Source organism: Somniosus microcephalus, unplaced genomic scaffold (genome assembly GCF_052327205.1).
Source record: "Somniosus microcephalus isolate GS21.2 unplaced genomic scaffold, FLI_Smic_1.0 unresolved_chr4, whole genome shotgun sequence".
Lineage (NCBI taxonomy): Eukaryota > Metazoa > Chordata > Chondrichthyes > Squaliformes > Somniosidae > Somniosus > Somniosus microcephalus.
In genome coordinates, this window is record NW_028225182.1 from 38,270,902 (window position 1) to 38,296,230 (window position 25,329).

Here is a 25,329-nt window from a genome sequence, read left to right on the forward strand (position 1 = left end):
GATCGGTGCTGGGTCCCTTGTTGTTTGTGATCTACATAAATGATTTGGATGAGAATGTAAAAGGTATGATCAGTAAGTTCGCAGATGACACGAAAATTGGTGGGGTGGTAAATTGCGAGGAGGAAAGCCTCAGGCTACAGGACGATATAAACGGGTTGGTCAGATGGGCGGAAAAGTGGCAAATGGAATTTAACCCTGAAAAGTGCGAGGTGATGCATGTTGGACGGACAAATAAGGCAAGGGAATACACAATGAGTGGTAGGACCCTAGGAAGTACAGAGGGTCAGAGGGACCTTGGTGTACATGTACATAGATCTCTGAAGGCAGCGGAACAGGTAGATAAGGTGGTTAAAAAGGCATATGGGATACTTGCCTTCATTAGCCGAGGCATAGAATATAAGAGCAGGGAGGTTATGATGAAGCTGTACAAAACGCTGTTGAGGCCACAGCTGGAGTACTGTGTGCAGTTCTGGTCACCTCACTATAGGAAGGATGTGATTGCTTTGGAGAGGGTGCAGAGAAGATTCACCAGGATGTTACCTGGGATGGAGCGCCTCAGCTATGAAGAAAGACTAAACAGGCTGGGGTTGTTTTCCTTGGAGCAAAGAAGGCTGAGGGGGGACCTGATTGAGGTGTACAAAATGATGAGGGGCATAGATAGGGTAGATAAAGAGGAACTTTTCCCCTTAGTAGGGGGGTCAATAACAAGGGGGCATAGATTCAGGGTAAGGGGCAGGAGATTTAGAGGGGATTTGAGGAGGAACTTTTTCACCCAGAGGGTGGTTGGAATCTGGAACTCACTGCCTGAAAGGGTGGTAGAGGCAGGAACCCTCACAACATTCAAGAAGCATTTGGATGAGCACTTGAAATGCCATTGCATACAAGGCTATGGACCAAATGCTGGAAAATGGGATTAGACAGGACAGGGGTGGATGGGCGGCGCGGACACGATGGGCCAAAGGGCCTCTTTCTGTGCTGTAAAACTCTATGACTCTATAACTAAGTGCGTACACTTCTCCATGATCCTGTGGCTGAGGAGGGGTGGGTGGTGCGGTGGAGGAGAATAAAGAGCGGCCCTGAATTAAAGCAGCGGCGAGAGGATAAAAAGCGTCCCGAGAGCGGCCCTGAATTAAAGCAGCGGCAGCGGCGAGAGGATAAAGAGCGGCCCGAGAACAGACCTGAATTAAAGCAGCGGCAGCGCGAGGTTTCAATTCAAAAACAACAAAAAAAAATCAAAGTCACGTCACAAGAGAGCAGGTAGGTGATTGGTTGGTGAGTATTGCAGCTTTTTATTTGCTCTCTAAGTTAGGGAAGGTGGTTAAATTAAGAGCTGAGAAACTAACTTGCTAGTACTTATTAAATTAACAAACTAGATAAAACAATCAAACTAAAAATATCAATTGAATAAAAGCTGTAACTAAATAATTAAATAAAACAAGGCTAGAGATGGCAGGTGATGTGTTGTTAACTGCAGCATCTGGGAGTTTGTAGAGAGCATCGTGGTCCCGAGCAACCACATCTGCACTAAGTGTCTGCAACTCGCAAGAAATATAAAAACAGATTGTAAGAGCTTCTACAAGTATATAAAAAAGGAAGAGAGTAGCAAAAGTAAATGTTGGTCCCTTAGAGGCTGAGACAGGAGAAATTATTATGGGGAATAAGGAAATGGCAGAAACGTTAAACAAATATTTTGTAGTTGTCTTCACAGTAGAAGACACAAAGTATACCAAAAATGGTGGGGAACTATTTAATGAGGGCGAGGAACTTAACATAATTAATAAGTAGAGAAAAATTACTAGAGAAACTAATGGGACTAAAAGCCGACAAATCCCCCGGACCTGACGGCCTACATCCTAGGGTTCTAAAAGAGGTGGCTGAAGAGATAGTGGATGCATTGGTTTTGATCTTCCAAAATTCCCTAGATCTGGAATGGTCCCAGCCAATTGGAAGGTCGCAAATGTAACACCGCTATTCAAGAAAGGAGGGAAGAGAAAAAACAGGGAACTACAGGCGGGTTAGCCTGACATCAGTCGTCGGGAAAATGCTGGAATCCATTAAGGAAATAGTATCAGGGCACTTAGAAAATCATAACATGATTAGGCAGTCAACATGGTTTTATGAAAATAAATTTGTCAAAGACAAATTACCTAAGAGTTTTTTGAGGATGTAACTAGCAGTGTAGATAAAGGGGAACCAGCGGATGCAGTATATTTGGATTTCCAAAAGGCATTCGATAAGGTGCCACATGAAAGGTTATTACACAAGATTAGGGCTCATGGGGTTGGGGGTAATATAGTAGCATGGATAGAGGATTGGTTAACAGACAGAAAACAGAGAGTAGGGATAAACGGGTCTTTTTCAGGTTGGCAGGCTGTAACTAGTGGGGTGCCGCAAGGATCAGTGTTGGGGCCTCAGCTATTTACAATCTATATTAATGACCTAGATGAAGGGACCGAGTGTAATGTATCCAAGTTTGCTGATGATACAAAGCTAGGTGGGACAGTAAGCTGTGAGGAGAACACAAAGAATCTGCAAAGGGATATAGATAGACTAAGTGAGTGGGCAGTAAGGTGGCAGATGGAGTATAATGTGGGGAAATGTGAGGTTATTCACTTTGGTAGGAAGAATAGAAAAACAGAATATTTTTTAAATGGTGAGAAACTTTCAAATGTTGATGTTCAGAGAGATTTGGGTGTCCTCGTGGAAGAAACACAGAAAGCTAGCATGCAGGTACAGCAAGCAATAAGGAAGGCAAATGTCATGTTGGCCTTTATTGCAAGGGGGTTGGAGTATAAGTGTAAGGAAGTCTTGCTACAATTGTACAGGGCTTTGGTGAGACCACACCTGGAGTACTGCGCACAGTTTTAGTCTCCTTATCTAAGGAAGGATACACTTGCCTTGGAGGCGGTGCAACGAAGATTCACTAGATTGATTTCTGGGATGAGATGGCTGTCCTATGATGAGAGATTGAGTAAAATGGGCCTATAATCTCTGGAGTTTAGAAGAATGAGAGGTAATCTCATTGAAACACACAAGATTCTGAAGGGGATTAACAGGGTAGATGCTGAGAAGTTGTTTCCCCTGGCTGGAGAGTCTAGAACTAGTGGACATAGTCTTAGGATAAGGGGTAGGCCATTTAAGACTGAGATGAGGAAGAATTTCTTCACTCAGAGGGTTGTGAATCTTTGGAATTCTCTACCCCAGAGGGATATGGAGATCCGGCAGGAAAGTGGAGTTGAGGTCGATTATCAGCCATGATCTTATTGAATGGCGGAGCAGGCTCGAGGGGCCATATGGTCTACTCCTGCTCCTATTACTTATGTTCTACTAAAACAGATTATCTGGTCATTATCACATTGCTGTTTGTGGGAGCTTGCTGTGTGAAAATTGGCTGCCGCGTTGCCTTTATTACAACAGTGACTACACTTCAAAAATGTGGGAGCTGGTGGACCCCATTGAGGCTCACGGTGATTACATTTGCGATAAGTGTATGCTGCTAGAGGAACTCAAGCTCCATGTTAAAGAGCTTGAGACCGAGCTTCAGACACTGCGACACATCAGGGAGGGGGAGAAGTTCCTGGACTCTATGTTTCAGGAGATGGTCACACCTATGAAGTTAATTACTGCAGATGTAGTCCGTGGTCAGGGACAGGACGGTGTGACTACGAGTGAGGAAGGTACAGGGATCCAGGATGTAGTGTTGAAGGAGACGCAGCCCTTGCTCTTGTCAAGCAGGATCAAGGTTCTTACTCCCTGTGAGGGCGGGAGCGGGGACTGCAGGGAGGATGAGCAACCTGGCCACAGCACCGTGGTACAGGGGGCCATTCAAGTGGAGGGAGTAAAAAATGTTGTAGTGGTAGGGGATAGTATCATTAGGGGGATAGATAGGGTTCTCTGCAGTCAAGAGCGGGAGTCCCGAAGGCTGTGTTGCCTGCCCGGTGCCAGGGTTAAGGACATCTCTTCTGGGCTGGAAAGAAACTTGGAGTGGGAGGGGGAGGATCCAGTTGTCGTGGTCCATGTTGGTACAAACGACATAGATAGGACAAGGAAGACGGTTCTGTTAAAGGAGTATGAGCAGCTAGGGGTCAAATTAGAAAACAGAACCTCAAGGGTAATAATCTCTGGGTTATTACCTGAGCCACGAGCGAATTTGGCTAGGATAAATAAAATTAAAGAGTTAAATGCATGGCTCAAAGACTGGTGTGGGAGAAATGGGTTTTGCTTCTTGGGACATTGGCACCAGTACTGGGACAGGAGGGAGCTGTTCCGTTGGGACGGACTCCACTTGGTCAGTGCTGGGACGAGAGTCCTGGCGAATCATATAACTAGGGCTGTAGAGAGGGCTTTAAACTAATTAGTGGGGGGGAGGTTTCTAGAGAGCAAATAATAGAAATGACAACAGAGAAGGTCATAGACTTAGGTAGCAGTGGGGGAATTAAAAAATAGAACGTGTCAGGAAGGGACAGAAGGTATGGCGTAAAAAATAAAGTACTAAAAAGGGTAAAAACAGGAACTAAGTGTTACAAAACATATTTGAAAGTTCTTTATCTGAATGCACGTAGCATTCGTAACAAAATGAATGAGTTAACGGCACAAATAACGACATATGGGTATGATCTTGTGGCCATTACAGAAACATGGCTGCAGGGTGACCATGACTGGGAATTAAACATACCAGGTTATTTAACAATCAGGAAGGACAGGCAGGAAGGGAGAGGAAGTGGGGTGGCTATGTTAATAAAGGAAGGAATCACTATAATAGAGAAATGATATTGGGTCAAAGGAGCAGGATAGTGAAACAGTTTGGGTGGAGATAAGGAATAATAAGGGGAAAAAAACACTAGTGGGTGTAGTCTATAGGCCTCCGAACAGTTGCAACTCTGTTGGACGGAGTATTAATCAGGAAATAGTTGAGGCTTGTAATAAGGGAACAGCTATAATTATGGGGGATTTTAATTATCATATTAACTGGACAAATCAAATTGGGCAGAGCAGCCTTGAGGATGAGTTCATTGAGTGTATTAGGGATGGGTTTCTTGAGCAGTATGTAACTGAACCGACCAGGGGGCAAGCAACCTTAGATTTGGTCCTGTGTAATGAGACAGGATTAATTAAAAATGTCCTAGTAAAGGATCCCCTTGGAATGAGTGACCATAACATGGTTGAATTCCATATTCAATTAGAGGGTGAGAAGGTTGGATCTCAAACAAGCGTGCTGAGCTTGAATAAAGGAGACTATGAAGGTATGAGAGCGGAATTGATTAGAGTGGACTGGGAAAATAGATTAAAGGGTAAGACGGTACATGATCAGTGGTGTACATTTAAGGAGTTATTTTACAACTTCCAAAAAAAATATATTCCACTGAGGAAAAAAGGGTGTAAAAGAAAAGATAGCCATCCGTGGCTAAGTAAAGTAATTAAGGATAGTATCCGACTAAAAACAAGGGCATATAAGGTAGCCAAATCTAGTGGGAGGATGGAAGATTGGGAAGTCTTTAAAAGACAGCAAAAAATAACTAAAAGATTGATTAAGAAAGGGAAGATAGATTATGAAAGTAAATTAGCAAAAAATATAAAAACAGACAGCAAAAGTTTCTATAGTTATATAAAAAGAAAAAGGGTGGCTAAAGTAAATGTTGGTCCCTTAGAGGATGAGACCGGGAAATTAATGGTGGGAAACATGGAGATGGCAAAAACACTGAACAATTATTTTGTATCAGTCTTTACAGTAGAGGACACTAAGAATATCCCAACACTGGACAAACAGGGACTCTAGTGGGGGAGGAACGAAAGACGATTAAAATCACTAAGGAAGTGGTACTTGGTAAAATAATGGGACTCAAGGCGGATAAATCCCCTGGACCTGATGGCTTGCATCCTGTGGTCTTGAGGGAAGTGACGGTAGGGATTGTGGATGCATTGGTAATAATTTTCCAAAACTCCCTGGACTCAGCAAAGGTCCCGGCAGATTGGAAAACTGCTAATGTAACACCCTTATTTAAAAAGGGTAGTAGGCAGAAGGCTGGAAACTATAGACCTGTTAGCCTAACATCTGTGGTTGGTAAAATGTTAGAGTCCATTATTAAGGAGACAGTAACGGGACATTTGGATAAACATAATTTAATAGGACAAACTCAGCATGGTTTCATGAAGGGGAAGTCATGTTTGACAAATTTGCTTGAGTTTTTTGAGGAAGTAACATACAGGGTGGATAAAGGGGAACCAGTGGACGTAGTGTATTTAGACTTCCAAAAGGCATTTGACAAGGTGCCACACAAAAGATTATTGCTCAAGATAAAAAATCACGGGATTGGGGGTAATATTCTGGCGTGGGTGGAGGATTGGCTCTCTAACAGAAAGCAGAGAGTTGGGATAAATGGTTCGTTCTCAGATTGGCAACCAGTAACTAGTGGTGTTCCGCAGGGGTCAGTGCTGGGTCCCCAACTCTTTACAATCTATATTAACGATTTGGAGGAGGGGACCGAGTGTAACATATCAAAGTTTGCAGATGATACAAAGATGGGACGGAAAGTAGTGAGTGAGGAGGACATAAAAAACCTGCAAAGGGACATAGACAGGCTAAGTAAGTGGGCAGAGATTTGGCAGATGGAATACAATACTGGAAAGTGTGAGGTTATGCACTTTGGCAGGAAAAATCATAGAGCAAGTTATTATCTTAATGGCAAGAAACTGGAAAGTACTGTAGTACAAAGGGATCTGGGGGTCCTGGTGCACGAAACTCAAAAAGTTAGTATGCAGGTGCAGCAAGTGATCAAGAAGGCCAATGGAATGTTGGCTTTTATTGCTAGGGGGATGGAATATAAAAACTGCAGTTGTACAAGGTATTGGTGAGACCGCACCTGGAATACTGCATGCAGTTTTGGTGTCCATACTTAAGAAAAGACATACTTGCTCTCGAGTCAGTACAAAGAAGGTTCACTCGGTTAATCCCGGGGATGAGGGGGTGGTCATATGAGGAGAGGTTGAGTAGATTGGGACTCTACTCATTGGAGTTCAGAAGAATGAGAGGCGATCTTATTGAAACATATAAGATTGCGAAGGGGCTTGATCGGGTGGATGCAGTGAGGATGTTCCCAATGAAGGGTGAAACTAGAACTAGGGGGCATAATCTTAAAATAAGGGGCTGCTCTTTCAAAACTGAGATGAGGAGAAACTTCTTCACTCAGAGGGTGGTAGGTTTGTGGAATTTGCTGCCCCAGAAAGCTGTGGAAGCTACATCATTAAATAAATTTAAAACAGAAATAGATAGTTTCCTAGAAGTAAAGGGAATTAAGGGTTACGGGGAGCGGGCAGGAAATTGGACGTGAGTCTAGGTTCGGAATGGTCATGGCCCTGTGGGTAGTGGAGTGGGCCCAGGGGCCGTGTAGCCTGGTTCTGCTCCTACTGTGTTCTAATTCTGTGTTAGATTTCAGGAGATGGTTTTATTCCTGTTTCTGGCTGGGGTGGAGATCACCTTTACAGAAGGTAAGTACTGTAGAAAATATGGGGACAGAGTGATCTCCTGGAAGAATTTTGATCGCCTAGATGGGTCGGAGAGGAATTTCCCAGATTTTTTTCTCCCAAATTGGCCATTGGCTCTTTTATCTGGTTTTTCGCCTCTCCCGGGAGATCACATGGGTTCGGGTGGATGGAGAGTGATAGAAGATTTGAGGTTAGGATCAGCTCAGCCATGATCTTATTGAATGGTGGAGCAGGCTCGAGGGGCCGATTGGCCTACTCCTGCTCCTATTTCTTATCTTATGTTTATGTTGTACTTACATTAGCAGTAAAGCACTTTGGGATGTGCTGAGGTTGTGCAAGACACTATATAAATGCAAGCCTTTCTTCTCAATGAGTTGGGAGGCGGGGCTGAGATTTACGGCAGGACTCTCAAGTCCATTTACTCAGCAGTCTATTTAAACAGCGTACTGCAGCAAACAGTCTAGAGTCTATTTAAAGAGTCTCTGCGAACTGCAGGAAACAGAACTCATGACCAAAACTACAGCAACGCCTCCCAATAAAAGCAGGCTGATTTCTCCAGCAGAATGCAGTGAGTGGACGGCAGTTACATACATGTGCGTAAAATCAATCCCAGGTACTTACAGCGGTGGGTTCTCCAGATATGATTGACGGGGGAAATTACACAATCATCTCCATTCTGGCCAGGAATAATAGTGTCACTATATGCAGCCGAGTAATCTGGGATAGCATGCCCATGGCAAACAACAGATCCCTTTATTGTCCCTGGATGACACAGAGGATTGCCACTGCGCATTCACATCACTTCAGAGGAGGAGTCATATGAGTCGCACGCCCGACGCCATGGTAGCAGACTAAGCTGCCAGATGGATTTATTCACAGATAAAGTCATTTACAATAGCAGGCAGTTATTGAAATCAGGTCCAGCAACTTTCAGGAAAGGATTAAACAGACAAGTCAGTCAGTTGAGCTTCGTTGAATGTCTTCTGAGATTGAGAACGCATGGGTTATGGCCACCTCATCCCCACTGGCTAGCCCATCTCAAAGTTATATTTTAATTGTCAGCCAGTGGCTCAGTTGGCAGAACTCTCGCCTCTGAGTCAGAAGGTCACGGGTTCAAGTCCCACTCCAGAAACTTGAGCACAAAAATCTAGACCGACACCCCAGTGCAGTACTGAGGGAGCGCTGCACTGTCTGAGGTGCCGTGTTTCGGATGAGACGTTAAACAGAGTCTGCCCTCTCAGGTGAACGTAAAAGATCCTACGGCCACGATTTCAAAGAAGAACAGGGAGTTCTCCTGGCCACTCAACGGATTATCTGCTCATTATCACAATGTTTGTGGGAGCTTGCTGTGCGCAAATTGGCTGCTGCGTTTCCTACATTAAAACAGTGACAACACTTCAAAAAGTACTTCATTGGCTGCAAAGCGCTTTGGGACGTCCGGTGGTCGTGAAAGGCACGATATAAATGCAATGAGTGAGACCGCACCTTGAGTATTGTGTGCAGTTTTGGTCGCCTTACCTGAGGAAGGACGTTCTTGCCATGGAAGGAGTGCAGCGAAGATTCACCAGGCTGATACCTGGGATGGCAGGAATGACGTATGAGGAGAGATTGTGTCGATTGGGCTTATACTCACTGGAGTTTAGAAGATTGAGAGGGGATCTCATCGAAACCTATAAAATTCTGTCAGGCCTGGACAGACTAGATGCAGGAAGGATGTTTCTGATGGCCGGGGAGTCCAGAACCAGGGGTCATAGTCTAAGGATAAGGGGTAAGCCATTTAGGACTGAAATGAGGAGGAATTTAATCACCCAGAGAGTGGTGAACCTGTGGAATTCTCTACCACAGAGGGGGGTGGAGGCCAGTTCATTAAGTATATTCAAGAAGGAGTTGGATATATTTCTTAAGGCTAAAGGGATCAAGGGATATGGGGAGAAAGCAGGGACAGGGTACTGAATTTGGAGGATCAGCCATGATCTCATTGAATGGCGGAGCAGGCTCGAATGGCCTACTCCTGCTCCTATCTTCTATGTTTCTAAGTCTTTAATATAGGCGTTCCTACCTAGTGGAGCATCTCTAACTTGGTCAAAACCATCACTGACGGATACACAGAAAGTGTCCCGACGCCGCTGCTCCGAAAACCCTTTTGCAACACAGCCGTGTTTCTCAGAAGGGAATCTGCGAGGCCGGTGCCTTTAACTTACACAACCAACAGCCAGCTCCATAATGCACACAGAAAAATATGGCTACCAGGGGAATCTGACGACTGCTGTCTATGCCTAGGCTATCCTGATTAGATTGCAACATTGCTTAATAGTCGAGGACGTGAATTGCTTCTTCCACTTGCGCTCGTCTCTGCTGATAATCAATAGCGTTGGTTTGTCTGGCTACTTTCCAATATGTGGAGATGCCGGTGTTGGACTGGGGTGGACAAATGTAAGTCACACAACACCAGGTTATAGTCCAACAGTTTTATTTGAAATCACAAGCTTTCGGAGCGCTGCTCCTTCGTCAGGTGAAGTGAAGAGATGCATATAGGCACAGCATATATAGTCAGAAAGGACAGTTAGAAAGATTACCTGTAATCATCTGGCAGTGTTCTCTGACTATATATGCTGTGCCTATATGCATCTCTCCACTTCACCCGATGAAGGAGCAGTGCTCCGAAAGCTTGTGATTTCAAATAAAGCTGTTGGACTATAACCTGGTGTTGTGTGACTTCTCATACTTTCCAATATGCTGAGAAAAAACAAAACAATGGAAGCCAATTTGCAAGCAGCCAGTTACAGAAGCCATTTCGGAGATGGTGCTTTTTAAAAAAAAAAAAAAAAAAAAACTTTTTAAGCAGAGGAATGAGAGCAGTGGGGTCCCATAAACTATGGACAAAAGTACAATGATTATGTAGCACACTTGGTCGCACCCTCGCCTCCGAGTCACAAGGTTGTGGGTTCAAGTCCTATTCCAGAGACTCGAGCACAAAAATCTAGGTCGACACTCCTGGGCAGTGCTGCACTGTCGGAGGTGCCGTCTTTCGGATGAGACGTTAAACCGAGGCCCTGTCTGCTCTCTCGGGTGGCTGTAAAAGATCCCGCAGCCACTATTTCGAAGAGGAGCAGGGGGAGTTCTCCCCGGTGTCCTGGGCCGATATTTATCCCTCAATCAACATCAATAAAACAGATGATCTGGTCACTGAAACGATTCCTCGTAGCTCAGACCAAATTAAAAGATGATGTCTGTCAGAGGAGAATGTTGGCAACTATTGCAGCTCATGATCTACATTTGGTGAAGGGACCTTTGCTGTTTGATGCCAGACCCTCCCATTCCTTGAAGTACCAGACCACAAAGAAGGTTTAAGATAAAGATTGAGAAGGATATAAGTGGAAGGAGAGCCAAGGAGAAGCAGGCCCCGGGATGTCGGTACCACGGCGGCTGAAGATTGTCAGGCAGGAGTGCAGGAAAGGCGGAGCGAGGCGCGAGCGGACCCTATTGCGATGGCGCCGATGAAGATGGCTGCCGTCCTTGCGGGCTCCGTGCGTACCAGGCAGCTCAGTGTCCTTGCTGCTTGGTGCTCTCGGCTCGTCAAGAAAAAAGCATTTCACTGACTGGATTTCACTTGTTGTATTTGGTTACGTGACAAATAAAATTGAAATTGAAAATTACGACATTGCTGTGTGGGAGCTTGCTGTGCGCAAATTGGCTGCCGCGTCTCCCACGTTACAACAGTGACTGCGCTTCAAAAAGTACTTCATTGGTTGTAAAGTGCTTTGGGACGTCCCGTGGTTGTGAAAGGCGCTATATAAATGCAAGTCTGTCTGACTTCTTTCTTTAACCACCTCTATTTGGTACTATACAGTGTGCCTGTCAGCTCCTGTGTCTGTGCTGCAGGGAGCAGGCAAGGAGTAATGTTGCACTCCTGTCTGGTACTGTCATCTGTCGGTAGCTCAGCGTCAGTTTCTGTAAGCATACAACACACACCTGATTAAAGAAAGGGAATAATGTCCTCCCTTCTAGCACCGCACGGCTCGTCCATATCTCAGTATGTAAAAGTTAAAAAGGAATGATTCACTCCTGTCTTTAATTTATATTGACTTAGATTGTGTGATAAAGGGGGGGGGACTCTCTGTCACTTGCCTGCAAAGCAGCCTGTCACAACAATCTGCCCAGAGCAGTACATTTTTTTTGACCCAAAGAGTTATACGCACTGCAGCACAGGATTAGCAGTGATATAAACCAGGCATTTAAAAGTCCGTTGAGACAAGGTGGCTCGATATGGACTTCCAGGCTCTCCTGCAACACAAAGCAAGCTCGCAGGAACATCCAGCACCTCAAGGTCCCCTTCCTAGTCACACACCATCCTGACTCAGATACCAAACACCGTCTCTCTCTTTGTTGCTGGGTCAGTATCCTGGAACTCCTCACCGAACGCCAATCATGGAAGCACCCGTCACCATAATGGCTGCCGATGTCCAAGACGGATGCCCACCACCATCTCAGGGCGACGAGGGAGGGTCTCGCTAGCGTGCCCGCCCCCCCCACCCCAAGAACACAAACAACAACTTCTTGGGTCTAAGTTTGGTACAGAACCTCGCCCAGTCATGGACATTGTACTGGTCAGTTCTAAAGCAGCGCGGGTCTGCCTGGATCAGTCTGCCATTTGATTGGATTCGCAGAGCTTCCAATTTAAATCGAGGCTCCCTCACCGAGTGATACCCACCATGAAATGCTGGAGCTGGAGACCACCAGCAAGTACAAAAATCTGGACTCTAGTGTCGGGTCATTAACCAGCATGTTTGAGTGGCCAGAACGGCACAGTTCTGCGTTTTAAAACGCCACAGTGAACAGCAAGGTACGATCCTGAAATCAGAAGCTGTGAATGTTCCTGCTCTGTCCTTAAGGCAGTGCTATTGGCAGAGCCTTCAGCCACTACGGCCCTGCACTCGAACACTCCTCCTAAGTTGGCAGTACTCTCAACAGTCAGGAGGCCCACGTAATATGAAAGGGAAATCGTGTTTGACAGATCTGTTAAGAGTTTTTTGAGGTTGTAACTAGCAGAACAGATAAGGGGGAACCAGTGGATGTGGTGTATTTAGATTTTCAGAAGGCATTCGATAAGGTGCCACACAAGAGGTTATTAAACAAAACTAGGGATCATGGGATTGGGGGTAATATACTAGCATGGATTGAGGATTGGTTAATGGACAGAAAACAAGAGAGTAGGAATAAACAGGTCATTTTCAGGTTGGCAGGCTGTAACTAGTGGAGTACCACAAGGATCAGTGCTTGGGCCTCAGCTATTCACAATCTATATCAATGATTTGGATGAGGGGACCAAATGTAATATATCCAAGTTTGCTGCTTGGTGGGAATGTAAGTTGTGAGGAGGATGCAAGGAGGCTTCAAGGGGATATAGACAGGCTAAGTGAGTGGGCAAGAACATGGCAAATGGAATATAATGTGGAGAAATGTGAAGTTATCCATTTTGGTAGGAAAAATAGAAAAGCAGAGTATTTTTTTTAAATGGTGAGAGATTGGGAAATGTTGGTGTTCAGAGGGACCTGGGTGTCCTTGTACAAGAATCACAAAGTTAACATGCAGGAACAGCAAGCAATTAGGAAAGCAGACTGGGTCCTGGGATGGGGGGATTGTCCTATGAGGAGAGATTGAGTAGACTCGGCCTATATTCTGTAGGGTTTAGAAGAATGAAAGGTGATCTCATTGAAACATAAAATTCTTACAGGGCTTGACAGGGTAGATGCAGGGAGGATGTTTCCCCTGGCTGGGGAGTCTAGAACCAGGGGTCACAGTCTCAGAATAAGGGGTCGGCCATTTAGGAGTGAGATGAGGAGAAATTTCTTCACTCAGAGGGTGGTGAATCTTTGGAATTCTCTACCCCAGAGGGCTGTGGAGGCTCAGTCGCTGAGTATGTTCAAGACAGATCTCGATAGATTTTTGAATATTAAGGGAATCAAGGGATGGGGGATAGTGCAGGAAAGTGGAGATGAGGTAGAAGATCAGCCATGATCTTATTGAATGGTGGAGCAGGCGCGAGGGGCCGAATGGCCGACTCCTGCTCCTATTTCTTATGTAATGGAGACGGGCACTTCAGTGCAGTACTGAGGGAGTGCTACATTGCCGGGGGGGGGGGCCTGGCTTTCGGACGAGACATTAAACATCTGCAGGTGGATATAAAAGAATCCATGGCGTTATTTGAAGAACGTAGAGTTCTCCCGGTGTCCTTGCGATTTATCACTCAACCAGCATCACTGAAACGGATTAATTGGTCACTTATCGCAACGGTCCTTGCTGTATGCAAATCAGCTGCTATGTGCGTCTACACAACGCTGATTATATTTCAAAAGTAACGCATTGACCGTGAAGCGCTTTGCGGTGCTCAGAGGCCATCGATCGAAGACACCATAAAAATGCGAGTTCGTTCTTTCCCTTCAAACTTTTCTCTCACCCTTAGCAGCGATCGCACCAGGCATTTAAAGTTCAGCCAGACTGACACATTGTAAGTGCAGGTGGCTCAATATAGACTTCCAGGCTCTCCTGCAGCACACCGCATGCTCGTGGGAACATTCAGCACCTTCAAGTTCCCCTCCTAGTTAAAGACTGGGGGGGGGTGGCATAGTCTATAAATTACAGCCAGACCTTTCAGGAGTGAAGTTGGGAAACACTTCTACACGCAAAGGGTGGGAGAAGTTTGGAACTCTCTTCCGCAAACGGCAATTGATGCTGGATCAATTTTAAATTTTAAATAGGAGATTGATAAGATTTTTGTTAACCAAAGGTATTAATGGATACAGGGCAAAGTCGGGCATATGGAGTTAGGTCGCAGATCAGCCATGATCTCATCAAATGGCAGAACAGGCTCGAGGGGCAAAATGGTCGACTGCATCCCTCCCAACTGGCTAACTTACAAAGCCTCAGAGCGCACCTCTTCCATCGCGCCGCCAGCTTCACTCCTCTAACTCTCACTCCAACTCCTGTTCAGTGCTCATCGCCCCTTCAGTTGTGAATCTCCTTTGTTGATGTTTTACCGCATCACCGGCGCTACATGAGAAACTGTGTTGGTCGTGTAACATAGAAACATAGAAGATAGGAGCAGGAGTAGGCCATTCGGCCCCTTGAGCCTGCTCCGCCATTCAATGAGATATGGCTGATCATCCAAATTCAGTACCCTGTCCCTGCTTTCTCCCCATAACCTTAAGAAATATATCCAACTCCTTCTTGAATATATTTAATGAATTGGCCTCTACTGCCTTCTGTGGTAGAGAATTCCACAGGTTCACCACTCTCTGGGTGAAGAAATTCCTCCTCATCTCAGTCCTAAATGGCTTACTCCTTATCCTTAGACTGTGACTCCTGGTTCTGGACTCCCCGACCATCGGGAACATCCTTCCTGCATCGAGTCTGTCCAGTCCTGTCAGAATTTTATAAGTGTACAGTGACTGTGCCGGCAGCCGAGTATATCTGCAACGGGACATCCCTTGGACCCTCCTCCGCATTCACCTTTTTACTCAGGAAGGTAAAAGGAGTCCTCTGTCCCCAAGCACGTCCACTCTCATCGCAAGGATGGTGGAGCCATCTTACAATAACCTCACAGGTTGTGCTCGTTTTACTAAGATTCGTTTAATAGGAGCTTCATTTCCATCCACTTTTCATAAGTTGCTCTATAAATACATTACGGCACAAAAGCGACATTTCGGTCTACAGTTAATGCGTGCTCCAGTGACGTCGGACGAGTTACACACCTTTGCACTGAGGGAGGCAGAAGTTATAGAACGAATTCTGGTCAAACAAATCCAGTCTCTTCCAGGCGACCCAGCCTTTTCTTTGAGCATATTCCTTGTCCAGGGTCTTCCCAGAATAATGGGGATCCAGAACGAGCAGGTAGTGGTTCTCCGACCCCGTGCACATTCCCAAAATCCCCTTTGACGCGCTGTCATTGTCCCCGCCCATCATGACCGGGGACCCCAAAGTGTCGAAGTGCAAGTAGAGCTCTTCGGCTTTTTGCAAGAGCTCACCCCCCCGACGCACGTGGACGAGTTTGCACGGGACATCGTAGAACTTGTCGATGCACAAGGCGATCTCGAAGGAGCCGATCCAGGTCTTGGAGTTGACGAAATTCGGGGGCTTGTCTTCCATTTCCACCAGGGCCTCTTGCACCTCTTTCAACACGGGCACTCTGTGCTTCTTTATATTAGTCTGTTGCAAGATAATCCAGGAGGAGAGGGTCTGCATCGTCCGGTACCCGCAGCCCCAGCCGCAGTCATCCGTGCCATCGCAGCGGTAATGGTAATAGAGGTAATCCCCCCGGATCAGAGACAGGTGCTGGATCTCAGACTCCGGCTCAGGGAGAGGGAGGCCAGAATGAATGTTCTTCACCAATTCCATGCCTCGTGCTTGGTCCTCGAGCAGCTTGACTTAAGAGGAAAAATCCACACATTTTATTAATAATCAGCAACAATACAAATGCGCATGGTTGTGAACTACAACAGCATTAAATGTCATTTATAATCTGAAGTAGTTACACTAGAATTCCACATATATACATTCGCAACCTTGGTGTCGTATTTGACCCGGAAATGAGCTTCCGACCACATACCCGCAGCATAACTAAGACCGCCTATTTCCACCTCCGTAACATCGCCCGTCTCCACCCTTGCCTCAGCTCATCCGCTGCTGAAACCCTCATCCATGCCTTTGTTACCTCTAGACTTGACTATCCCAACGCACTCCTGGCTGGCCTCCCACATTCCACTCTACGTAAACTTGAGCTCATCCTAAACTCGGCTGCCCGCGTCCTAACTCGCACCAAGTCCCTTTCGCCCATCACCCCTGTGCTCGCTGACCTACACTGGCTCCCGGTCCATCAACGCCTCGATTTCAAAATGATCATCCTCGTTTTCAAATCCCTCCATGGCATCGCCCCTTCCTATCTCTGGAATCTCCTTCAGCCCCACAAACCCACCCCACCCGCAGCCACCCCCCCCCCCAAAAGATATCTGCACTCCGCTGATACTGCCCTCTTGAGCATCCCTGATTATAATCACTCAACCATTGGCGGCCGTGCCTTCTGTTGTCTGGGCCCTGAACACACACTCTCTCTCTCGGGCGCTTCTTAAAACCTCTTTGACCAAGTTTTTGGTCATCTGCCCTAATTTCTGCTTATGTGGCTCGGTGTCAAATTTTTGTCTTAAAATACTCCCGTGAAGCACCTTGGAACATTTTACTGCATTAAAGGTGCTATATAAATACAAGCTGTTGCTGTAAATTGCAAAAGGCTTCTGATTCATAAGAAGCCCTCAATCAAGCTCCTGTTATGTCATGTCCTCAGTTTAGGGAAGAGGAATAAGCAGCGGGAATAATATTAGTCTACAGGACTTAACACAGGAGAAAGATCTGGGTTAACTCATCTCATTCCAAGGGGGATTGACAGGGTAGATGCCGAGAGGTTGTTTCCCCTGGCTGGAGTGTCTAGAACTAGGGGGCAGAGTCTCAGGATAAGGGGTCGGCCATTTCCTCTCCATTTTATGGAGATGGAGGAGGAATTTCTTCACGGAGGGTGGTGAATCTTTGGAATTCTCTACCCCAGAGGGCAGTGGAGGCTCAGTCGTTGAGAATATTCAAGACAGAGATCGATAGATTTTTGGGCACTAAGGGAATCCAGGGATATGGGGATCGGGCGGGAAAGTGGAGTTGAGGTAGAAGATCAGCCGTGACCTTATTGAATGGCAGAGCAGGCTCGAGGGGCCGTATGGCCGACTCCTGCTCCTATTTCTTATGTTCTTAACTCAAGAACAGTTTGCTGTAACCATCAGCATAGTGCATGGCAGCAGTAAAGACAGCAAACAGGAACTGTATGGTTAGAGGGATAGAGTACACATCCAAGGAAGTGAGTGTGTAGAAAGTATTGGTTCAGCCCCACCTAGACCGCAGTGTACAATTCTGGCCACCATACTACAATGGAGACAGGAGAGGGTGCAGAGAAAGGAAAACAAATTCATAGCTTGATATAGGCGCCTGACGTACGTGGAGAAGCTACAGAAACTATCGATGGCTATACCGGGGAATAAAAGGTTATAAATCACCACCCGAAAGTGCAGCAGGGAGCTTTGCCCTATTCAGCATTTTCGAATTTGCAACACTCCCGGGCAGCTTGCATGACACGGGGACACCTGCCAGGATGCAGAGACTAGAGGTCCTACTCTACCTCTCCCCACACCACTCATCATCTCCCGTCAACAACCAAATAGTTCATACAATATATTTACTTACATTTACTTGTTGTAACTTGGATGCTGGTGGGAGCGGCATGTGTTCCGGATTACTACGCTGGGAGCCATAGGGCCTCTGATCTGCGCCAGGACAGGATTCATGGAATATTAAAAAGGAAAAAAAAAAAAAGTGCACACTGCAAATGACGAACGTTTAAGAACACACTGCAACACTTTGGCGATTGAGAATAGGAGAATCAACGCGGTAAATATCTAGCTTACTGATAACCAATAGGCTGTAGAAAGTTACACTTGTTAATAAGTCACTGTCGTCCAATACATTAGCCACATATGGGTAATTAAGATGTGTGGCTAATTGTATTCGATTAGTAAATAAAGATTAACAGACACCGTTACTGGTCATGTGATCTCAATACGCATTCGCACAGCGTGTGAACTTTAACCTTTTTGTGCATTTGCTGGTAAAATGGAGGAAAGTCAGAGTGCGAGTGTGTGTTTTGATCATTGCGAGTGCTTTACTTCCTTGGTTACTGCGTGGTGTTAGGATGTTTTAAGTGAAGCGCGTTTACCTGTATTGTGCGAGTGTGTATACGGCGGTTTCCACTAAAATTAGCGCATGTGGCTGCGCTGGTGTCGCCACAGCCGGGGCAAGTCAGCGATTTCTACTGGGCAACGCCGTCTTAGGCGACATTCTTAATTCATGCCCTCAAAGTGTCCCCACCACCAGTGAACAGTGCACCAACCCTGGTGTTACACAACTCAAAAACGACAAGGTTGCCCCTCACTTCAATGGCAGCCGGTCAGGGATGGAGTGAATCGATGCCTTATCGGAGTGTCGTATAGTAACGGCTCCTACCTAATCGGAGTGACATTCTGTATTTAAATTCAGCTTATAAATGACCTCCTTTCAAGGCTGAAGAGCCCACGGTTTGGAAGCACACAATCTATAAATAGACCGCTGGCTGTTTCTCCACAGTTCAAGTGTGCGCAGTTAATAAAAATTCATGCTGCTCTCATTATGAGTCATTGTAATGCTAGCGAAAAGACAGGATAAAGTACTATTGCACTGTCCTGGCAAAGAAGAACGCAAGGTAGAATTTCCACTTACCGATCGGGAGCCACTAATGATTCTCTGAGCGAGTATCAGCTCAATGTGCACACAGATCCTGCTCAGTATCCAGGATTGGATAGTCGGTGCGGAGCCCAATGCAGGTGCCTGGTGACGCAGCAGCTCAAGGACGCCTGCGAGGGCATCCAGTAAGGCTGCAGAGCAGGAAGGGCCTTCTTCCTTTTTTGGTAAATGCTCCGAATCTGGGGCAGCGAACCCTCCAGGGAGGCAGTGAGGCAAATCCCTAGATTGTGTGATGAGGAAACACTGGGGAAATCTGAACTCTTCAAGCCAATGAGAAGAGCCATTTCAAGCTGTTCGGGTAGGGACTGTTAACTTGTGAAAGCAGCCTCAAAACAAAAGAAAGACTTGCATTTATATAGTGCCTTTCACGACCACCGGACGTCCCAAAGCGCTTTACAGTCAGTCAATGAAGTATTTTTTGAAGTGTAGTCACGGTTGTAATGTGGGAAATGCAGCAGCCAAATTGCACACAGCAAGCTCCCACAAACAGCAATGAAATAAATTACCGGTATTAATGAAATCGATTGAGGGATAAATATTGGCCATGACACCAGGGAGAACTTCCCTGGTCGTCTTCAAAATAGCGCCAGGGAATCTTTTACGCCCAACTGAGGGGGGCAGACAGGGCCTCTGTTGAACGTCTCCTCCGAAAGACGGCACCTCCCTCAGCACTGCACTGGGAGTGTCGGCCTAGAGGTTTGTGCTCAAGTCTCTGGAGTGGAACTTGAACCCACAACCTACTGACTCAGAGGCGAGAGTGCTGCCCACTGAGCCACAGATAGCTCATCTGCCAACTCCATCTCTAACTCGCCTTCTCCAGGAGATATTTAATAAAATAAACCCTCCAGGCTTTCAGTGGGAGTAGGCCCACCGTGACATCCCCTATATAAAATAGGCAGAAAGCACTCCTTCAAAAACAAGTGTAAGAAGTCACACAACACCAGGTTATAGTCCAACAGCTTTATTTGAAATCACAAGCTTTCGGAGCGCTGCTCCTTCGTCAGGTGAAGTCTGACGAAGGAGCAGCGCTCTGAAAGCTTGTGATTTCAAATAAAGCTGTTGGACTATAACCTGGTGTTGTGACTTCTTACACTTGTCCACCCCAGTCCAACACCGGCATCTCCACACCATGGCTACTATCGACACTTCAAAAACAAGGACAGCAAGCCTTCGCGCCCAATCTCAGTGTAATTAAGATAAATCTTCAATTACCAAAACGCAGCATTACTGATCACTAACCAACAACTTGCATTTATATAGCGGCTTGAATGTAGTGAAACGACCCAAGGCGCTTCACAGGGGCGTCATCAGGCAAAAATTGGCACAGAGTTAAAGAAGGGGCTATTAGGACAGGTCACTAAAAGCTTGGTCAGAAAGGTAGAGAGGCGGAGAGGTTTAGGGAGGGAACTCCAGAGCTTAGGGCCCAGGTGGCTGAAGGCACGGCCGCCAATGGTGGGGAGAAGGAAGTGGAGGATGAACAAGAGGCTAGAATTGGAGGAGCGCAGAGATCTGGGAGGGCTGGGGTAGATAACTACATTGTAACTAGGCGCAGTGTGAATGAGATATTTTACTGAACTTGTGACAGGACCAAACATGTGAACTTTTCACGTCCACATGAGGTACGACGATAGATTTTACAAACAGATTGTGCCTGGAGAGAGCTGCGTAACACAAGGGCAATGCACTGGCGGTGGGAACAATCTGAGGCAATATTTAACAACAACTTGTATTTATATCGCGCCTTTAACGTATTAAAACGTCCCAAGGCACTGCACCGGAGTATTTTAAGACAAAATATTTGACGCCGATTCATATAAGGGTGAATTAGGGCAGGTGACCAAAAGCTTGGTCAAAGAGGTAGGTTTTAAGGAGCGTCTTAAAGGAGGAGAGAGAGGTAGAGAGGCGGAGAGGTTTAGGGAGGGAATTCCAGAGCTTAGGGCCCAGGCAACAGAAGGCACAGTCGCCAATGGTGGAGCGATTATAATCAGGGATCCTCAAGAGGGCAGAATTGGAGGAGCGCAGATATCTCGGGGGGTTGTGGGGCTGGAGGAGATTACAGAGATAGGGAGGGGGCGAGGGCCATGGAGGGATTTGAAAACAAGGATGAGAATTTTGAAATCGAGGCGCTGCTTAACCAGGAGCCAATGTAGGTCAGCGAGCACAGGGGTGATGGGCGAACGGGACTTGGTGCGAGTTAGGACACGGGCAGCCGAGTTTTGGACGACCTCAGGTTTACGTAGGGTGGAGTGTGGGAGGCCGGCCAGGAGTGCGTTGGAATAGTCAAGTCTAGAGGTAACAAAGGCATGGATGAGGGTTTCAGCAGCGGATGAGCTGAGGCAAGGGGCAGAGTCAGGTGATGTTACGGAGGTAGAAGTAGGCAGTCTTTGTTACGCTGCGGATATGTGGCCGGAAGATCATTTCCGGGTCAAATATGACACCAAGTTTGCGAACAGTGTGGTTCAGCCTCAGACAGATGTTAGAGAGAGGGATGGAGTCAGTGGCTGGGGAACGGAGTTTGTGGCAGGGACCAAAAACAATGGCTTCGGTTATCGCAATATACTTAATTGGAGAAATTTTTTGCTCATTCAGAACTGTATGTTGGAGACAAGCAATGTGACAATTCAGACACCGTGGAGGGGTCGAGAGAAGTAGTAATGCAGTAGAGCTGGGTGTAGTCAGCGTACATGTGGAAACTGCCAAGGGGCAACATGTAGATGAGAAATAGGAGGGGGCCAAGGATAGATCCTTGGGGGACACCAGAGGTAACGATGTGGGAGCAGGAAGAGAAGCCGTTGCAGGTGATTCTCTGGTTACGACTAGATAGATAAGAATGGAACCAGGCGAGTGCAGTCCCAGCCAGCTGGACGACGGTGGAGAGGCGTTGGAGAAGGGTGGAGTGATCAACCGTGTCGTAAGGCTGCAGATAAGTCAAGAAGGATGAGGAGGGATAGTTTACCTTTGTCACAGTCACAAAGGATGTCATTTGTGACTTTGATGAGAGCTGTTTCGGTACTGTGGCAAGGGCAGAAACCTGATTGGAGGGATTAAAACACGGAATAAAGGCCAGAGAAGGGCAAGAATTTCTGAAGTGTGTTCAGAAGAACTTTCTTGATCAGTACGTTTCCGGCCAGACGAGGAAGGAGGCATTGCTGGATCTGGTTCTGGGGAATGAGGTGGGTCAAGTAGAGCAAGTATCAGTCGGTGAACATTTAGGGAACAGTGATCATAGTATCATAAGGTTTAGATTAGCTATGGAAAAGGACAAGGAGCAATCTAGAGTAAGAATGTTTAACTGAGGGAAGGCCAATTTCAGTGGGATGAGAACAGATCTGGCCCGGGTAAACTGGAATCAAAGATTAGCAGGCAAAACTGTAGTGGAACAATGGGCTGCCTTTAAAGAGGAAATAATTCGGATACAGTCAAGGTACATTTCCGTGAGGGGGAAAGGTAGGGCAACTAAAGTCAGAGCTCCCTGGATGACGAAACAGATAGCCAATATGAAGCAGAAAAAGAGCACGTATGACAGATGTCAGGTTGCAAATACATCTGAGAATCAGGCTTTATATATAGAAAGATCACAGAAATCACAGAAACCACAGAGTGCAGATAGAGGCCATTTCGGCCCATCGAGCCTGCACCGACACATATCCCACCCGATCCCCGTAACCCCTACACCAACACATATCCCACCCTATCCCCGTAACCCCACGTATTTAATCCCCCTAACACTAAGGGTCAATTTATCATAGCCAATCAACCTAACCCGCACATCTTTGGACTGTGGGAGGAAACCGGAGCACCCGGAGTAAACCCACGCAAACACGGGGAGAATGTGCAAACTCCACACAGACAGTCGCCCGAGGCTGGATTCGAACCCGGGTCCCTGGCGCTGTGAGGCAACAGTGCTAACCACTATGCCACCGTGCTTCAGAGGAGTGAAAAAGAAAAGAGGGGCAAAGAGAGGGTATGAGAATAGAACAGCAATCAACATAAACGGTTACTATTTATATGCTTATAAAAGTCTTCTATAGGAATATAAACAGTAAAAGGATAGTAAAAGGAGGGGTGGGGCCAATTCGGGGCCAAAAGTGACCTATGCATGGAGGCAGAGGGTATGGTTGAGGTACATTGCATCTGTCTTCAAGGAAGAGGATGCTACTATAGACAGTGACGGAGGAGGTAGTGGAGACAGTTGATAGTATAAAAATTGATAGAGGTATTCGAAAGGCTGGCTGTACTTAAAGTAGATAAATCACCAGAAGCAGATGGGATGCATCCTGAGGGAATTGAGGACAAAAATCGCAGAGATACTGGCCATAATATTCCAATCCTCCATAGATACGGGGATGGTACCACAGGACTGGAGAATTGCCAATATTACACCATTGTTCAAGAAAGGGTGTAAAGATAAGCACAGCAACTACATGCCAGTCAGTTGAACCTCAGTAGTGGGGAAGCTTTTAGAAACAGTAATCAGGAACAAAATTAAGTCACTTAGATAGGTGTCGACTAATTAAGGAAAGCCAGCACGGATTTGTTAAAGGCAAATCGTGTTTAACCAACTTCTTCCGAGTTTTTTGATGAGGTTCATGAGGGTAATGCGGTTGATGTAGTGTACGTGGATTTCGAAAAGGTGTTTGACAAAGTACCATATAATAGGCTCGCCAGCAAAGTTGAAGCCCATGGAATAAAAGGGACAGTGGCAGGGCAGCATGGATACAAAATTGGCTAAGTGACAGGAAACAGTAGCGCTGAACGGTTGTTTTTCCAGACTGGAGGAACATATACGGTGGCATAGTGGTTAGCACTGTTGCCTCACAGCGCCAGGGACCCGGGTTCAAATCCGGCCTCGGGTGACTGTCTGTGTGGAGTTTGCACATTCTCCCCGTGTTTGCGTGGGTTTCCTCCGGGTGCTCCGGTTTCCTCCCACAGTCCAAAGATGTGCGGGCTAGGTTGATTGGCTATGATAAATTGACCCTTAGTGTTAGGGGGATTAAATACGTGGGGTTACGGGGATCGGGTGGGATATGTGTCGGTGCGGGCTCGATGGGCCGAAATGGCCTCTATCCGCACTGTGGGGTTTCTGTGATATACAGTGGTGTTAACCAAGCGGTTGGTTCTAGGACCATTGCTTTTCATGATATATATTAATGATGACTTGGACATGGTTGTACAGGGCACAATTTCAAAATTTGCAGATGACAAAACTTGGAAGCATAGTTAACAGTGAGGAGGCGAGTGATAGTCTTCAGGAAGACTGACAGGCTGGTGAAATGGGCGGACACGTGGCAGATGAAATTTAACAGAAAAGTGTGAAGTGATTCATTCTTTGTACCAAAATGTGAGAACATATAAACTAAATGGTATAATCCTGAAGAGAGTGCATGAACAGAGAGACCTGGGGTTATGTGTGCACAAATCTTAAAAAGGCTTATGGGAACCTGGGCTTCATAAATAGAGGCATAGAGTACAAAAGCAAGGAAGTTATGATGAACCTGTATAAAACACTGGTTCGGCCCCAACTGGAGTATTGTGTCCAATTCTGGGCACCGCACTTTAGGAAGGATGTGAAGGCCTCAGAGAGGGTGCAGAAAAGATTTACAAGAATGGTTCCAGGGATGAGGGACTTCAGTTACGTGGATAGACTGGAGAAGCTGGGGTTGTTCTCCTTAGAGCAGAGAAGATTGAGAGGAGATTTGATAGAGCTGTTCAAAATCATGAGGGGTCTGAACAGAGTAGATAGAGAGAAACTGTTCCCATTGGCGGAAGGCTGGAGAACCAGAGGACACAGATTTAAGGTGATTGGCAGAAGAACCAAAGGCGACAGGAGGAAGAAACTTTTTTACGCAGCGAGTGGTTAGGATCTGGAATGCGCTGCCTGCGAGGGTGGTGGAGGCAGATTCAATCGTGGCTTTCAAAAGAGAATTGGATAAATAGCTGCAGGAAAACAATTGCAGGGCTCTGGGGAAAGGGCGGGGGAGTGGGGCTGGCTGAAGTGCTCTTGCAGCGAGCCGGCACGGACTGAATGGCCTCCTCCTGTGCTGTAACCATTCCATGAGGCAGCTTTAACCCGCCCGGGCCTAACCTAGCCGGAGCATCGGTCTGCCGCCCATATCGAGCGCCTTACCTCACTCAGCTCAAGCGGCGAGTCGCTGTCTCTCTCCGCCGCTTCTGCCATTCCCAAAATGGCTGCCAGACCCTCGCCCCGCCCATTGGTGACCAGCAGGTCCCGGATACCAGCGAGAACCGCACCACGTGACTCCCCGGCCGTCAGCAGCAGGACCCGGATGCCAGCCAGCGACTGGGCACCGCATCACGTGACTCTCCCTTCTTACCCTCGGCGACGAGCAAGCCCCGGATGCCAGCGAGAACCGCACCACGTGACTCCAAACACAACACCTTGGTGACCAGCAGGACCCGGATGTTACGGGGAAGGTTACCACGTGCCTCCTCTCCTCCAACCGCCTCGGTGACCAG

At 46.7% G+C, this 25,329-nt stretch overlaps 1 protein-coding gene across 4 annotated transcripts; it reads right to left on the reverse strand.

Annotated features, from left to right (window-relative positions):
• Nucleotides 1-15,092: 15,092 nt before the first annotated feature.
• On the reverse strand, nt 15,093-25,320 carry ufsp1 (UFM1-specific peptidase 1). Of its 4 annotated transcripts, none has more exons than XM_085977325.1 (3): nt 25,188-25,320; nt 17,761-17,835; nt 15,093-15,905 (listed from the first exon to the last, which is right to left on the reverse strand). In XM_085977325.1, exon 3 carries the CDS (start codon nt 15,874-15,876, stop codon nt 15,226-15,228), a length of 651 nt encoding a protein of 216 aa, XP_085833451.1. In that variant the 5' UTR covers nt 15,877-15,905; nt 17,761-17,835; nt 25,188-25,320; the 3' UTR covers nt 15,093-15,225. The 4 variants fall into 4 exon arrangements, with proteins under 4 accessions (XP_085833451.1, XP_085833449.1, XP_085833450.1 ...); XM_085977323.1 differs by having other exon boundaries at nt 17,761-17,840; XM_085977324.1 differs by lacking the exon at nt 25,188-25,320 and adding an exon at nt 24,980-25,141.
• Between the last annotated feature and the right edge of the window lie 9 nt (nt 25,321-25,329).

Coding starts and splice junctions, on each gene's coding strand:
- ufsp1 (XM_085977325.1), bottom strand. CDS start 15,876: ATGGAATTGGTGAAGAACATTCATTCTGGCCTCCCTCTCCCTGAGCCG.